Raw genomic sequence first — 16,518 nt, 5'->3', positions numbered from 1 at the left:
AAAAATGTATATATATATACATATATATATATATATATATTCATCTACAATCGAGCTACCGCCAAATTTATTAAAGTTGGAACAAAGAACTTCATATCCACATTGAACCTTTCCTACCTGAGATAGAGAATCATCTATTGTTGATTTACTGAATTGAGTAAGAGGAAGAAGAAGATATATTATTTATCTCTCAAATAAATTTATTTTGTTTCTAGATTTGTTGAAAGTACGTCCCGGACCTCAAGGATTTTTATATAATCTATCAACTAAATTATCGAATATATGCAAACCCAAGCACCGCGTAAGTGCCTACAACTGATTACATACGTTCATCAAATCAATTAATAGTTGGAATAAAAAAACGAAAAGCAAAAAACAAGTTTCGAACAATATCTCAAAATAAAGAAGTTAAAAATGCCGTCCATCAAAGAACACTTTAAAGATAAAGCGAGTATAAAAACTAAGCAATCAAAACGTGAGGGCAAGTTAAGCATTAATGAAGCGTTGTCTATAAGCTCGTGTTCGATAGAGTCTTGTTTTTTCAAAAATGGCATTTGCGACGAAGAATATCATAAAAGATGGCGAGCAGACAATTCTACAAACAGTGAGAGCAACAGCTTTTGCACTAATATTAGTAATAAGCGATCAAGATTATCCGGAGGTAAAGTGAAATGGAGTCACAACAATAAGTGATTTTAACGAAGTTCTGTTGCAGGTATTGACTCGAAATGTTCGTGCAAGTTCAAAAAACTTGATTCAAAATCATCAAAAGTCAATGTAATCGATCTCAAATTGGGCGATGCTTATTCACGTGTTAGTATTGAATATTTTAAACCCCCAGAATTAAAGCCTAGGCATCGGAAAGTTCGTGGAACACAAACTCTTTACAGGCAAGCTTGATATCTTTTAGCGAAAGTTAAAGTTTCTTAAAATATCTTTTTATGCTATTTTTAGAGAATCCTCTGCCCAGACGTTACCCTATTTACCGGGCATTTCAAATGATCCTCAAAGCATTCTAGATATGGAACTTTTCAAATTGCCCACTATCTTACCAGGAGATGGACCACCTGGTCTTTACGAAGTTGAAGTTTTGGAAAGGGCTCGAAAACGTTGGACTTTTTTGAAAGCTTTAAAAGAGAAGGTCAGACATCAAAAAAAAGCTATCCGTGAGCAAGCACAGCAAATCATACCCAAGCACATCCTGATGGCATTCGAATGGGAATATTGGATTGAACGTGAAGAATACATAGAAGAATGTCAAATGATACGCCTAGAAATATTAGTGCGCATGTTCAATAAGCGTGAAACTTCGATGCGCAGTGCTTCCAATAAAAGCATAGAAATTAGCTATGAACGAATCCAAAATAAGAAAAAGGCAGCTCTAAGAAAAAATAAACTTGAATACGACCGGGCAATGAGGAGGTTAAATATCAAACATTCAAAGGAATCGCGCGTATGGCATAAAGAAAATGTTAGCTATGATCTAGACAATCCTAGTTCAGAATACTATGCACCCAAAATGCGTTATGGGGTTAATCCAAATAGACGTCATTATAAAGCGTTACGCAAAGGCTTTGATATACGTATGGAGGATTTAGAAAAGCAAGTCGTTAAAATGGACCCCAAGGACCTCAAGTGCCCATTCGCAAAAATCAAAGCATTATCGAAACCTAAGGAAATGTTGAGTGAACATGAGCGGAACTTTTGCTCTGATGTCAACTTGAAAAAACTATATGAAGGCTTAAGAGTAAGTTAAATTTCTAATAACAAGTAGACAAGGACGTATTTGTTTTGTCCATTGCAGTTATTGCGGAAGACTACCGAGCAACGTAACCAAGATACTAAGTATCTTATCTTGCGTGCTGGCGATAGCGATGAAGGTGTAGATGACGATATAATAGACGAAACAAAATCTCTTAACGATGGCATTAACACTATTAAACTGAATGTTACTTTATCCAACGAAGTCGCAGTAACACATAATCAGAGCGCAGAACAGGCGACTCTGGAAAGTATGTATGAAGCGCCCAAACAAAAGCAATACCGTGAGGAACTCAAAAGGGAGAAGGAATTAAATAAAATAAATATGGATAAACTAAATGTGGAGCTTTTGCGCGAAGAAAAGGAAAATATTCACCACATGTACGAGGGCCTCACAATCGGATGGTTGATGCGTTTTCTGGCAGAAGAAATGGAGCGAGCACAGGAACAGCGCAGATTACACTTTTACTATATGTTAGCTCAAAGAGAGCGATGGCGTCGCGAAGCTCTTGAAGCTGGCTTACGACAAAAGGAGAATTGCTTGCGCTCCCATTACGAGACGCTTTACAAACAATGCTCGATTGCCAACACAGCCGTTGTGCAGAGTTACTTAAATGAAATAATGAATGAAGACATAGTATGTCATGCTGATCATGAAGCGGAAGAACACGTAGTCAAGTTGGCTAAACAAATTGACAGAGATGTGGATAGTTGGTTGCAATGTTTCAAAGCACACCAAAGACCTCTAGATTATGACGTAATACGATGTAATTTACGTAGAAACATAATGTCAGACCTCAGCGAGTTACAGTGTAGGCAAGAGAGTAATAAAATGGTAGACTATATTATCGAAGAAGTTTTGTTGGTAAATGTTTTCGCAAAACTAGATACTCATGACATCTGCACAGTGACAACCGAGGAATTTATTGATCGCCTATTTGATACCGATTTGTATTATGAATCTACTATAACCAGTTCTATGGGAGAGGATCGCCTAGCTGAACAAGAAGCCCGTTCCATAATGCGGAAACTTGTACGATACTCCGTGCCAGGCAGACGTTACCTTACGCCATCCGAGCGAACGGTCGCAAACAACGTTGATGACATTTTGGATGTGGTGATGGACAAACTAAAAAGTCATATTTCCGCAGAGCAAACTGAAACACCAGTTACGCAATCCATGGCGTCATTGTCATTAATTGGAATTGATTTTCCAATCAAAAAGTCGCGTCGTGCATCATCAATACCACAAGGAAGATTGGGTGAATTGGAAACTGGTAGTTGGCATAGTGATGTTGAAAAAGTTATCACCTGTACTAAGGAATTAAATCGGGAAGAAGAACTTTTGCTTGAAGATCCAGACAAGATTTCACTTGATCGAATGGTGGTAAACGTAATTGATTATAGTATTCCTTCCGACGAGATCGAAGATTTTCGAACTGTTTCTGTAGCACGAGCAATACCTAGCACTCATGACATGCAATTATATAAAAGTTTTTCTGACATTCCAAAGCGCACGTATGTAGAAGATACTGAACGAGGACGAATTTCAGATGTGGAGGTTGAATTATATCCTTTCCTTCCTATAAAATCTGGTAACAATTTTTCCTATGTAGATGTATAACCCAGCTTCAATTTCTTTCCTTTCCATATATAGAGGAAGAAGGACAAAATGTGGAAGAAGATGAAATCGTAAGAGGAGAAGAATATATCGAAGAAGAAGAGTTGCAAACCGACAAAATCGTAGCAGCAGAAGAATCTCGACAAAGTGTTAATTTAAGTTTACATCAACCCCGAACAACTCTACCTACACAAAGAATAGAAGCTAGTTTTCTTTTGCGTCCATCATCAGCCCTTTCTCGAACTTCTCAAAAACCTCGATCAATCTATAAAGAATCAGTAACACTAAAGAAACCGACTTTATCAACTAAGGGTAGGCCAACATCGGCTGAAGACATAAAAAAGAAAACAAGTAGTACAGTTACATTTTCCCGTTAAACGCTTTAATGAAGCTTATGCATGTTATATAAATACAAAATTACCAAACTGATAGACGTTTTTTGTTGAATTAGTTTAGCCTCAAAAGCTCAATTTGTAGCAGAAAATCAAAATTAATAAATTAAAAGTCTGATACAATTCATTCACAATTCGCGAATTTGCGAGTTATTTTCTTTTGAGTGGTCATAGCTTATTTTTGAAATTTTTTCTAGAAAATTAAATCATAATTATTTTTGCGAAGCCCAAGCCCAAGCATTGCGTTATATTATTGTATTGTGCGGAAAGTATTTTTTTAATCCGTATTATGTGTATAGTATGCAAACCGGACTTCTTTACTCCAAGTGAATGAAATATTGAATGAGAACCGTTTCAGACACGTTGTAATATTTCGCTATATGTATAGTTCGCTTCATTCGTTCTGCCTGTCTTCTATAATATTTACCAGGTTATGGGATCTTTTTTACTCCCCACTTTTCTTTTGGGCCAACATCCTTGAACGATTCCTTATTCCAATTTTCTTGATTAATAACATCTCTTCTATCCTACAACTTGTGACCATATTCATATGTAAACGAACAATTTAAGAATTAAATCGAATACGATAGCTTAAATTCTTAACTCTAATATTTTTTTACGTAGCCGCTATTGAGATCTCATATGCATGAATTGAAATTTCCTTAGTTTCAAGTCCAATTTGTTGGATTCTTTTCTAAATAAAGAAAATGTCTGCGTTGTCAACCTGTGTCTTGAATGTCAGACAGCCCATGCTTGGGGACGAATGCACTACGGAAGTGTCTCTACTAACGATCTATCTCAGATACTTAACAACGTAAGACGATGCAATAAGCCCCTTCGAGGCATAAGAGCTCTGTCTCGATTAACTACTGCCACTACATTCTCAACCCAACCCAAGGAGAGAGAAAATCAAAAAATCTTAATCAATCCTCGACGGAACGTTGCATTCGAACCAGCAAAAGATTTACAAGATATTGTTATTTCTGATGGTCTAGACACTGCCTAGCAGCCAGAGTTACTTGGGCGAGCACATAAGCCAAAACGAAGCTAAAATAACTTCTTAAAGATTTTCTGTAAAAAATCCTGAACGAGCAAGGGCTCAGGGCGAAAAAAATTGTGGCCGGAAAACAGGCTAAGCACTGCGAGCGCTGATGAGTTATGAGCCTTTAGGAGGCACCTAGGTGCGTATAGCTTACTAGTGCAATCTTCGATGTCGCGAAGCTTAATAACGGTGATAAGCGTGGTAGCGTGAACAATTCTTCTTCCTCCAACATTGGCAGCCCACCGATATGCTCAGCAGTTGAAGCTGCGAACATTCATATTGCACGCAAGTGGCAGTATGGCCCAGATACCAGGCAATGCGCTACCTTTCATCCAGACAGTAGAATCGGCGCAGCTGAGAATCATCCCATGTTATTACCTAAAAAATTCATAAAACGATGACAAATTGAGGGCGACACGTATACGTCAAATCAGGCAGTAGAAAGAATACAGAAGTGTTAAACTCCCAAACTGGCTTCGAAGCTGGTCAAGCCTTTGACGAAGTTCACAATGTTGCCTTTCCCTAAGATTCAGCAGTCCGTGGGGGAGCAAACGTGCCGCACGTGAAATGAACCTCTACGCAACGCCCAAATCATCGACAAAGAACCATCAACGGAAAATTCATATTCGATGTCTAGTTTGCTCAATAACGACAACCGTAAACCGACCGAAAATTTCTTGTAATTTATTGTGCAATTAAAAGAAAGCGATAGATTTCCTAACGATGTTGAACCTTCTGCATTTATACTGCTGACTCTGCAGTTCTGCATTCCTTCCAGATCCCCCAAGGAACATCGTTGATCATTTTTAAAGAGGCGTTGTCATATGTATGATTGCTTATGGGTCTGGGAGATATTTTATTTTATATTTACTTTTGTTTCATCACATCAACGCCGATTTGCTATCGGAGAATATAGTTATTTTTTTATGTATATTGGATTTAACAAACACAAATCGAGAACTTAATGTTAATCAAAAATATATGTACATCATGGGGACTTGAAATGTTCTTTCTGGCTGTTGGGAACATTCTGATAACTTCTTGGATTCCTCGCTGGTGGGTATAAAAATGAATCAATATTTGTATGAAGAATTACAAAAAAGGTCCAACTTCCCTACCTTCCTTTTCTGTTACTGATAATTAAATTTTTTTTTAAGTTACATGATCGCATGTAATACGTTTTGTTAATGCTTGTTCAAGTCCCGCTTGAAGAACAACAGCTGAGTTGTTTTGAATATACAAACAGACGCCACTTTACAGTCTTTTTAGTTTATCCAAATGCTAAATCCATACAAATCGATGTTAAAACTTTCATTTACTGTGAAGCACACGCACGCGCACGCGCACACATTCATAACAATGGGTTGAAAATCATGCTCTTGTCATTCTAGCCAGTTTGTGTTCGCAAAACCAGTAGTCGCTAAATATTGAAGGATAGGCTCATCAGCAGTTTTAATAAATTTCAAATAACTATTTGCTATGGACAAAAGAGCATGTAGCAATGTCAATGGCAGACTATATGCCCGTCAAACAGCACAGGGTAGCACGCGTCTATTGCGCGTGTGTCTTATTGTATAGATTATCATATTAATCGCAGCTGCCCGCTTTACGCCGTCATGACTTCTTTCTTTCCCCTATTCATATTTTGGTTTCTTACTAATATTCGAAAGCCGGAAAACATGTTAGCTATGCATTTTACTATGAATTTTAGATCCTATAGTGGCAACGACAGGGAAACAAAAATATGACTGATTAGACATAAGTTGAATGCTTCATTGATAGTAACATGAGCAACTTGCGTTCCTCATCGAATTTTATTCTCGTCCGTCGAAAATTACACTTCACAAGCTCGTTGCAATATCCCCTTTTTTATTACTGCACTTTAAAACGTTATGGAGCGTATGTATAATCAAACTTAAATTACAACGCCATTGAGACCGTCACCAGTTTTATTGGACTCGCGTCATGGAACATTAACAATCATATGAAGAGTTTTAGATAGATAAATAGATATCTTTGTAGTATTTCGCTTTATTAAGGTTCTCCGTACAAAATTTTACACTAGTTTTTTTTCGCAGATTTGGGCGTAACTACTAATTGTGATAACTAGGCATATGTAAAAATCTCACCTTTCGGGCGTCTAGAGAATTGAGAATAATTTTAACCGGTCACATTTTTGCACATACTTTGCGAACAGAGCACAATATCCTTCCATTTGTGTCTATTTAACGCTTTCATAGATTTTAAAAATATTTTATGCAAACACTTCAACAGACACACTGATGGGTATTGTATTTGTGCATTTATTTCCATATACGATTGTGTTTGTTTTTGCTTGTCTCTCTCTATTCATTCAAGTTTAATAGAAAAACACGTCTACCGCGTGTGTTCATCCCCCTGAAATGCGTATACGAGATACAACAAACTTTTTGTTCCTAATATGTGCGGAAGAAAAAAAATAATGGTAAGACTCTCATCCCGTTTAGCTACACTTCTCCTTCTATTCATCATCTATTATTATGTCCTAATGTTTAATTATAGAGTTTTTGAACTCTCACAACGAGAAGAATCTATGTATACCTATGCTTAGCTTAGCATATAAGCTATTTTTAAAAATGTCCGACGAGATGGGCGTTCAAAATTCGCTTAAACTAAAACAAATATAATATTCTTAGTGGTTAGTTAGTTGAATGGAAATGAACAGTTGCGTCTATATGCCTGTGCTCGTGCTGGAGTCATTGAATTTTATTAAATTTCTCACTTCAGTAGACAATACGCGAAAAACCTGTTTTTTGCTTTTATTTTGTATAAATACAAAAAAGTACAGATGTATACATATACAAGAGCATATTAGTACTACTCGTTCTTATTCCGCTTGTGTCACGCATTACAACCGTACGGAATTTTCATAAGATTTTGTCAATCTATTAATCTATTACCCGATTTTTTATAATATTTTTGTCTGAATACTTATGCACATAGAATATAACTATAAAATATTATGACTACATCTCGGTTCGATATTTGTGAAAGCTAAAAAAGATAAAATTATTAAAAACAAATTTGATGGCCTCTCGCAAACTGATCACACGAAAACTTGGTCCATTTAGGATTTTAATGTCCGAAAGATCAGATTTTCTAAACGTGCCAAGACTTTATGTATTAAACGTTTATCAGAATTAAATTATTGGCAACGCAGTTTCCCGCACTCCACTCATCAACTCCTTTCATTTGGTAACTATATCAAAGGTATTTTTTAAAAAATACTTATCAACTACCATTTCGTGACGCCTACTTTTTAATACGCCACAAGTAATTTAGAATAAACACATTTAGCTTAGCGCATTCTACTCTGCGAGTTCTTTTATTTGATACCCATGTCGCTGGTATGAAAAGAAAATTAATCCACCACGTCGCGGTGCCTTCAACATTCATTTTAGACTTAATCCATTTTTAGGCAGCAAATATATCTACATTTGATATATGTACACAACATCCTGTCTTGTTTGCTTTATGATAAATAAGAATTAAAACTTAAAAAAGTGAAAAAAAAAATGTAATCACTTGTAACTTTGTATGGGCATTATTGAGTGTTTCGGGAAGTAAATGCGGAAATTATCAGTCTTCTAGCTTTTATAATTTCCGAGTAACGAGCAAAAGCTAAGAAAAACGGTATTGTCTTCAGTTTTTGCTTCCCTGCAGGCTTCTGACGCAACCAATTCCGCCCATTTTTAATACCAACCTACGCGCGAAAACTGAAGAGTACCAGCAACAAACACAACACAGGCGAACAGACATGGTTTAATCAATTCAGAATTTCACCCTGATCAGGAATAAATATGCTTTGCAGGATCTCTGAAGCTTCCTTTTCGGTGCAGCATACATTATGGGAAAAAAACCAATATACGTATGCTCCCATCCTTTAGTGGTGGATATAATAACACAACTTGATTGAAAACGACAAAAGTCCTTCTTGTGTGTACGAAAGACAAATTTTAGTTTTTCCTCTTTATTATTGAAATCCTCTTAGTTATAAGCAGGAATTTGTTAATTTTAGTAAACAATCGTCCAACAAAGACAGTCACACGCTTCGGTTTCTCTTTAAAATGAACATTTCGAGCATTTGCTTGCAAGTGCTAAATTTTGCAAGTTATTTAAATTGATGCATTCATCAAGTCGTCCCTGTAGACGTCACTTTATCATTGCCATAAATTTGAATATTGTGAATGAAAATGTATACAATCCTCCTCATTGTCCTAAACTCACAGTATAGTAAAGATATTTATATGCATTTGCATGTATTTGTAATGAGATGAGCCGTAGAAGAACTAACTAATTGCAAATAAATATTGAAAGGTAAACAAAAAGATTAGTTAGAGGTGACAAGAATGAAAAAATTCCTTTTCAGAGGACATTTCCTTAAATTAAAGCATTCGTTTTAAATGCTCGTATAACAAAATAAATTGTTTTATTTATCTAAATTAAAAATAAACATCAAAATAAAAGAAAAAGGATAAGTAAAAGCGAAATTACGTCCAATTTTAAAAATGCATTATAATGAATTTAGAAACTCAGTTGACAAAGCAAAGCCGTACCGCGTATAATCCAATGTGATATTTGATGATCGGGGCTGCATGTTAAAAGCATCGCCACAACAAAATTAGTACTATGTCCCGTAGTGGATAATACACCTCTACGTTCTGCTGTTTTATATAGAGGACAAGCGTAAACATGTTTTTCTTTCAAATCATTCCGCTTGCATGGTTTCATCCATATGACCGGCATATGATCGAATAGTTCACGCGGTAATGATTCAGCTAAACAATTCTCAACACGATCCCATCGGGCTCCTTCCAGGAATATACCGTAGACGAAAACACCATCATCAGGAGGAGAAACTCGGGCAACTTGATCTTCCTCCATATGTAAAATTTCATAATCAAATGCCAACAAATCGATCGGTATCACGTATTTGCGAGCAAAATTCTGCTGAGCGCCCGTTAAGAAGGCTTGGGTGAAAAAGAAGCCTGATAACCAGAAAGTACTCGGAGGCCCTTCCTCGTACCATTTCTAAAGTGAGCAAAGAAATTTCAAATTAAATTTCGGCAATTTTCACGTGTAAATTTTCATTTCACGTTTTCTTTGCATTACTGTAACCAAATAAAAGCATTTTTTTGCAAAACCATTTCCCCTAATACTTAGTTAGTTTGGTCGTACCTGTAGGAATTCCAAGCGACGTAAGAAATCAGCAACATAAGAGCCCAGCGGCTTTAGGCTTGGATATGATTTCCCCGCCCACATGTCAGGTATCCTCCCAATTAAAATAGATTTATACACTGCTTCGAAGGGTGCCGACATGACCACAAGTCCTAAAAGCATAAAGAGGCAAAAAGAAATATTATGACTTACAAATATCGAGTTGGACAGCAAAAGGAGCTTTGATGATTCTCACAATACAGTGAATATGATTACATATTGAACGAATGAAATCATAGTACGAATTTTGATGTCATAGAAACATGTAACAACAACTTATCTAATTGTGAAAATGCTAATAGATGAATCGAGAGAGGCTTTCATACGGGGTTCTAATAAAGATTTACCGCGAATTCTAATTTAAGATCTTTTAAGAGTATCTCTATACGCAATCAGCTTACTGATGCAATCTTATATGTATACATATGTTTTCTACATAAATGTGCATACAATAGCCGCCAGTCCTCTGATCGATTTTTATATGACTCAGAATGGGCTGACCTACTTTATCCAGATGATTTCGTCATGGCATACAAAATAATCTTATAATAACCATAAATACGCCTTTTAATCTCTTGCCTTTTTTCTTTTTTTAAAGGGGTGTTGGCAAAGTTTTAACACGATCGAGTACAAAGAAGTGCTTAAAATGTCGTATAGGGAGAGTCCGTCCACGTAGGAACGGAAATTTAGAAGAAACACAATCGGAAAGAAAGACTCTCTCCAGAATCGCGCAGGCAATCAGTTTAGAATTTGCAAACTGCCATGTGAATCAATCAAAGCATAAATGAGAAAATCCTCGATTCCTACCACAGTTTTCAACTTAACTTAATCAATTCGCTTTATCTGTACACTACATATTGTTAAATTTATGCAGACCATGTATAAAATTACGCACATACGTTTCTTTTTTAGCCTACCATAGAATGATAGAATGTTACTCACCTTTAATAGCCTTATGTAAAGTTATCAAACTGGAACGTATGGTACGTAAAAGAACATTAAAGCGAGTCATCTCTTGCACTAGAACTGTGTTCATGCTTTGATGATAGCTCGTTGGGTAACGAGCCAGCGCTAGATCCCGGTCAAAGTCTTTGGGCAAACGTGCCAATATGTCGTTACCGACGTTAATAACATTTTCTTCTGGCGTTAATTGGGCGCCTTGACCCGAATCGGCGCCTGAACTTGAAGTATCCTTGGCAAGGGTGAAAGAGGGAAATAAGTTTAGTATTTACAAGACAATGGAAGAGCAAAGTTATCCTCAGAAATATTGCTTTGTACTAACGCTGCGATTACAAATTGTAACACAGACAACAGATTGTATGAAATGAATACAAAGTGCACACACGTGTCTCTTAGCCGTACTTTCATACCCATCCCGGAAGGAAGACCCCGCAAAGTGCATATATTCTTGACCAGTAGAAAATTCTGAATCGATTTAAGTATTTCCGTCTGTCCATCTGTCAGTCCGCCCAACTATGTAGTATCTGTGATAATTATTCTCCCGTTCGCAAAATGAAGGCACGCCTACAAATTTGCTAAAGAGAGTGGAAATGAGATAAACTGGTCGGAGAACACGCCCACAACGCCCGCACGCCTACGCAAACAAAATTGCGAACAATTTTCCTTTCCGTGCATTTCGCGCTTACTGTTACCCATAAAGCACAACCATATCAACTTCCACTTTCGGAAAAGTAGAAAAAATTAACGACTATTTTTCTTACCTGTGTTAACAAAGTATGATTTAAGAGCATATCAGTCTCCTTTTGATCTTTCATAATATCGGCATTAGCATGAAACCCAAATATGGCTGGTTCCGTTTCAAGCGGTAAATCTCTTGTGTAATGCAAATAATTTTCCATTTCTTTGAATACAGGTATATAATAAATTTCCTTTTCGTCGAAATAAAAGCGCTTCTCGATATCTAATACCTCTGGACAATAATAACGATTTAAAATTGTCTTGAGTGTCCGACGATCCCAATCATCGGTAACACGACCACCATAATTACATTCGCCCGTTAGATAACGCAAAGCTTCGTAGTTAACTCCTTCATATTGATCCAAAAACATTTTTAATTGCATTAGACTTATTCTCAAGTCAGTCTCGTTGAATTCATATGGAATATTCCAACCAATAGGACCAAAGTAACGTCTCTCTTGTATGACGGCGTGAAAGAAACATAGCGAGTAGATCAACTGCTTGAAAGTTTGGTTTTGTTTACATGATTCGTACCATTCTGGGTCAGATATTGGATCACTTAACATAGAGCGCATAATGTTAGACCGTAAACCTTTGGGTGGTTCATTGGTCATTTTAATGCCATTTTGCAACACTACTACAGGAAAATGTTCGGCTGGATATGAGGTTAACCACAAACGAAAATCTGGATGTGTAGCATCAGGTATCATACCCTCGCAAATTTTTTCCAGATTTGGCATAAAACTCTTAGCTAAATGGCAATTTTGCAACACGACCCAATTCCCATACTTGATGCCGTCGTCTATCATTTTAAGAGCGATTGGACCTTGGCCTTGGCCTAAAGACAATGAAAATAAACGATTCGTACCAAAGCCTTGTTCATCTGCGAATTTCAAAAGCGTCGCCGTTGGATCGGAGCCCGGAGTTAAAATAAATATCAGTGGTATGCAACAGTGAGAATCGGCAAACGAAGCGCTTAAATCAAATTGCGGTGGATCCACATATTTTTCGCCCAATTCATCTAATCTCGTAATGAATTAAAGCTCAGCTTATATATGAATGAAATTTGTACTTACTTGAAACAAATGGCAATACACCTGGTACTAATTTATCAGGCCTCAATACCCGCAGTACCAGCAACTTTTGAAATACAGAAAGCTTTGTCGACCATGGCTCTGGAATGCTATGATTATCTTGTGGGGTATGAGAGTCAAAAAACTCTTTCCAAAGTGTTAAATTTTGTTCTATATGCTGACGGAATCCTTTAAAATTTGGCAATTCTGATAATCGACATATTTCATTCCAACTCTGCACACCCAACCACTTAGCCGGATTCTTATGGGGATTATCTAAACCGACACCACCCGTTAAAAAGAATAGCCATTCGACATTGTCAACACGATTTTCAAATTTCATCAGATTAATATTTAAAATCAACGAAAACAAAAGTTTATCCTGAAAATAATTTTATATGAATTGTATTAGATAAGAAAATGTTCATAAAAAAGTGATGACTTTTACGAAATTAACAAATTTAAAAATGGATTCCTTGCGAATCTTAATATTCACAGTCTAACTTGTTTAACCGATATATAATGAATACACTTTTTATTGCGTTATAATGGCAAGGTTTAAATTTGCGACTTTCGGAAAAACATAATACGTTTCCACACATTACACACAAGTGGACAGATAGACATACTGGCATCGAGTGAAAACTCTTTTGATGCTGATCAAAAATGCGTATATCTTATGTGATCTATGAAACTTTATGCTGGATGCTGCAAGCAGCTTGATAAAGTAAATATACCGTCCTATGAGAGTAATGCAATTATTAACATTATCACTTTTATAATTTATTTAGAAAGCAGCAAATCCTAGGATGAAAAAGGTGGGATAGTCTCTAGAAACAAAGACTCTCTCGGCTCTTCTCTTTTTAAAAGGCAGAGTTGATTGGTAGTCTAGTCGCTTTAATCAAAGTTAATATTTTATGGATAATATTTTATGGCGGAATGTATTTACTACTTTACTATAATAAATTTTATCTATGCACTGAAATAAAAAGTCGATTATTTTTACCATACGACCTTCTAAAACCGGCAGAAGCTTTGCTAGGCTTTCAAGCGTGCTATGCCTAAACAATTCTAAGATATGCATATTCATATATTCAACGTATTGAAAAGCCTGATAAGCGAGCAAAGGTTTTATATTGGCAAGGCAGTAGATAGAGAAAACATCATTATATGGTAGTTACTCGCATGTGATAAATTGTCCAATGCATGTAATTATCCGTAATCTTCTAATAATAGCTACACTGTACATGGATGGAAAATGATGCACTTATGCATGCTCGTATATGTTTGTTTTGCAACATTTATTAATTTAGCACAATTTTTCTACGGGCAACGACAATTTTAAATAAAGTGCTTAGATACATACTTTAATGTGAGTAAATAAATAGGCGAATGCAAACATATACCCGAGTCTATAGATGTACTTTTTCCCTCACCTTTTTTTCGAGTAATTGCGACTTAAAGGTAACTAAGGCAACATGTAGTTGCTGCGAATAACGCATATATACTCATATACATATTGTACATGTATTTTACACTAAATATTTGTCATTTTTCATACCTGGCGTAGACATTCTATTAACTGGCTTTGCAGCCATCATAAGCATGCGTCGCAAATAGGGCAACAAATATACATTTTTCATACAATATTTTTAGCGTTTTTTGAATGGAAGAACAAGGAATTTGAGAGTAAAGCTACTGCGTTTGCGTTTTCGACGTGTTCAGATTCATTGCAGATTCCTGGATTCTATAACATACAAAGTAATATTCAGTCTAATATGAACCGTTTACCTTCTCGTCATCAGGTTTGCTTTTCATTTATTGCAAACATTAACTAAAGTATGTATGACTTTAATTCAAGCATTGATTACTGCATCGTAAAATAATACCAGCGTCTTGGATAATACAGGAAATTATTATTCAATCACATATTCATACGTAAAAATCAAATTTAAAGTTGTTGCCCATATTTGACAAAAGTAGAAAGAATGAATTTTTAAGATCATTTTTGACTCTCAACCGGGTTTTCGTTTTAACAAAGTAATGATTAACGCAATTTCGATTATTCATAACGATTATGTAAAGTTTTATGAAATAGTTGTTCCTAAAATTCAAAGCGAAAGCAGCTAATAAACCCACAATGGAGTCGCGTCTTTAAGCCACGTTGTTGATTTTATGAATTTTGAGAAGTAGAAAAATACTTTTACCGAACCACACCTGTGTCAATTTTAAATAATTGTATTGGATAAATTTTTTTAAATTATTGGTGTTTTGTTAATTGCCTATCCCCCCTTATATTCTATACATCCTCAAGCAGCGAGCCTTGGATTTGTCTTAATGTATAGCTTTATCTAATATAAACACGATTTTATGGCAATTATAAAAAATAATAACAACATTTTTGACCCACGCTATGCTTAATCTTCCTCTTATTCCTTTTTGTTGTGCAATTTTTTATGTATTCTTTGCACCTTGTTGACAGTGATGAAAATTGCATTTTTGAAAAATAATTTCAATTTTATGCAACATCATAACCAAGCAAGCTTTCACATACATACATATGTATATAAAAACATGTAAGTAAATACTTTTATATGCAAATATGAAATGAAATGTACTTCAGTAACAGTAAAAATAACAACGCGCCAACGACCAGATACGATACAATAAATACAACAAAATTAAATAAAATTTTATATGTTTGCGTGCAAATAGTTCTGAAATGAATATAAGTAAATTTATATGAATATGTTTTAAGAGAATACATATAAAAGTGACTATATGGTTACTCATTTTCCATATGATTGTAGAAAACTTTAATTAAATTAAAATTTTACTAAACTCTACAACATATACGTGCATATATGCATCGATTGCAATTTTAGGCAGCTATGCATGTTTAGACAATCATGTTAAGCCTGAATTCGTTTTCTGTGATACGACCGACAGTGTAATTATCTCGTACGCTTTTCATCTCATACAAAAGTTTACATTCGTATACTGTTCACATACCCAACCGCATATAATTAAGTTAATTAGTAAAACCATTTTAATTGAGAGCATTTAACTGAATGATTTACTTAAATACATAGGTAAAATCTGTTTCTTTACTAAAATTAAGGATGTCTTCTATATTTACATCAAATCTGCAAACAATTAAATCTTTCGAAGGAAAACGAATTCCAAATATTTAAATTACGTATATTATGAAATCTACGTATATATATGTATAAAAGTGGGGATTAATTTTAAAAGTTTTTTAGAAAAACGCATAACGCACACGCCATAATGACGCATGGGAAGTATGCAAGATTTTTGAAAACGATTTTCACCTACGAAGGGCTGTTCCAAAGATAAAAGAAAATGCTTCTTCTAGCTTCATATTAAAGAAAAGGGAGCGATGACAATTCCGGACACAAGAAATAATCATCGTACGAAAAAGGTTAGCACAACCTAATGGTTGTGCCCAAGAGGTTCGAAACCTATCAAACTACTATTAGGGATTAACTTTTACCAAAACTTTTCTGACCTAAATAATAAATATTTTCGTAAAAATTATATAGAGTTGCATCAAAAAATAGGCATGTATGTTCTAAATTTGATACAGTGAATGCTTTTATGGGCTAGATTTCATTATAAGATTAAAATTGAGACTTTTCTGCCCTGCAAAGGATA

General features: G+C 35.4%; 2 protein-coding genes across 2 annotated transcripts in view; one reads left to right on the top strand and one right to left on the bottom strand.

The window, feature by feature from the left end:
* The first annotated feature begins 414 nt into the window (after window positions 1–414).
* Window positions 415–3,759, top strand: LOC119632922. Its single transcript, XM_038026076.1, has 5 exons — window positions 415–661; window positions 716–890; window positions 955–1,747; window positions 1,805–3,356; window positions 3,419–3,759. Exons 1-5 carry the CDS (start codon window positions 415–417, stop codon window positions 3,757–3,759), a joined length of 3,108 nt encoding a protein of 1,035 aa, XP_037882004.1.
* Window positions 3,760–9,379: 5,620 nt separating this feature from the next.
* The window catches only part of LOC119632921 (dynein heavy chain 7, axonemal-like), a 33,654-nt gene continuing 26,515 nt past the window's right edge, over window positions 9,380–16,518 (bottom strand). The window contains exons 26-30 of the mRNA XM_038026075.1: window positions 12,847–13,225; window positions 11,794–12,791; window positions 11,015–11,264; window positions 10,034–10,185; window positions 9,380–9,886 (exon numbers count right to left, since the gene is read on the bottom strand). Coding sequence (XP_037882003.1) covers window positions 9,380–9,886; window positions 10,034–10,185; window positions 11,015–11,264; window positions 11,794–12,791; window positions 12,847–13,225 — 2,286 coding nt within the window. The remainder of the gene's footprint in view (window positions 9,887–10,033; window positions 10,186–11,014; window positions 11,265–11,793; window positions 12,792–12,846; window positions 13,226–16,518) is intronic.

This window comes from Glossina fuscipes, unplaced genomic scaffold (genome assembly GCF_014805625.2).
Source record: "Glossina fuscipes isolate IAEA_lab_2018 unplaced genomic scaffold, Yale_Gfus_2 2, whole genome shotgun sequence".
Taxonomy (NCBI): Eukaryota; Metazoa; Arthropoda; class Insecta; order Diptera; family Glossinidae; genus Glossina; species Glossina fuscipes.
This window is presented reverse-complemented; position numbering and strand designations above follow the sequence as displayed.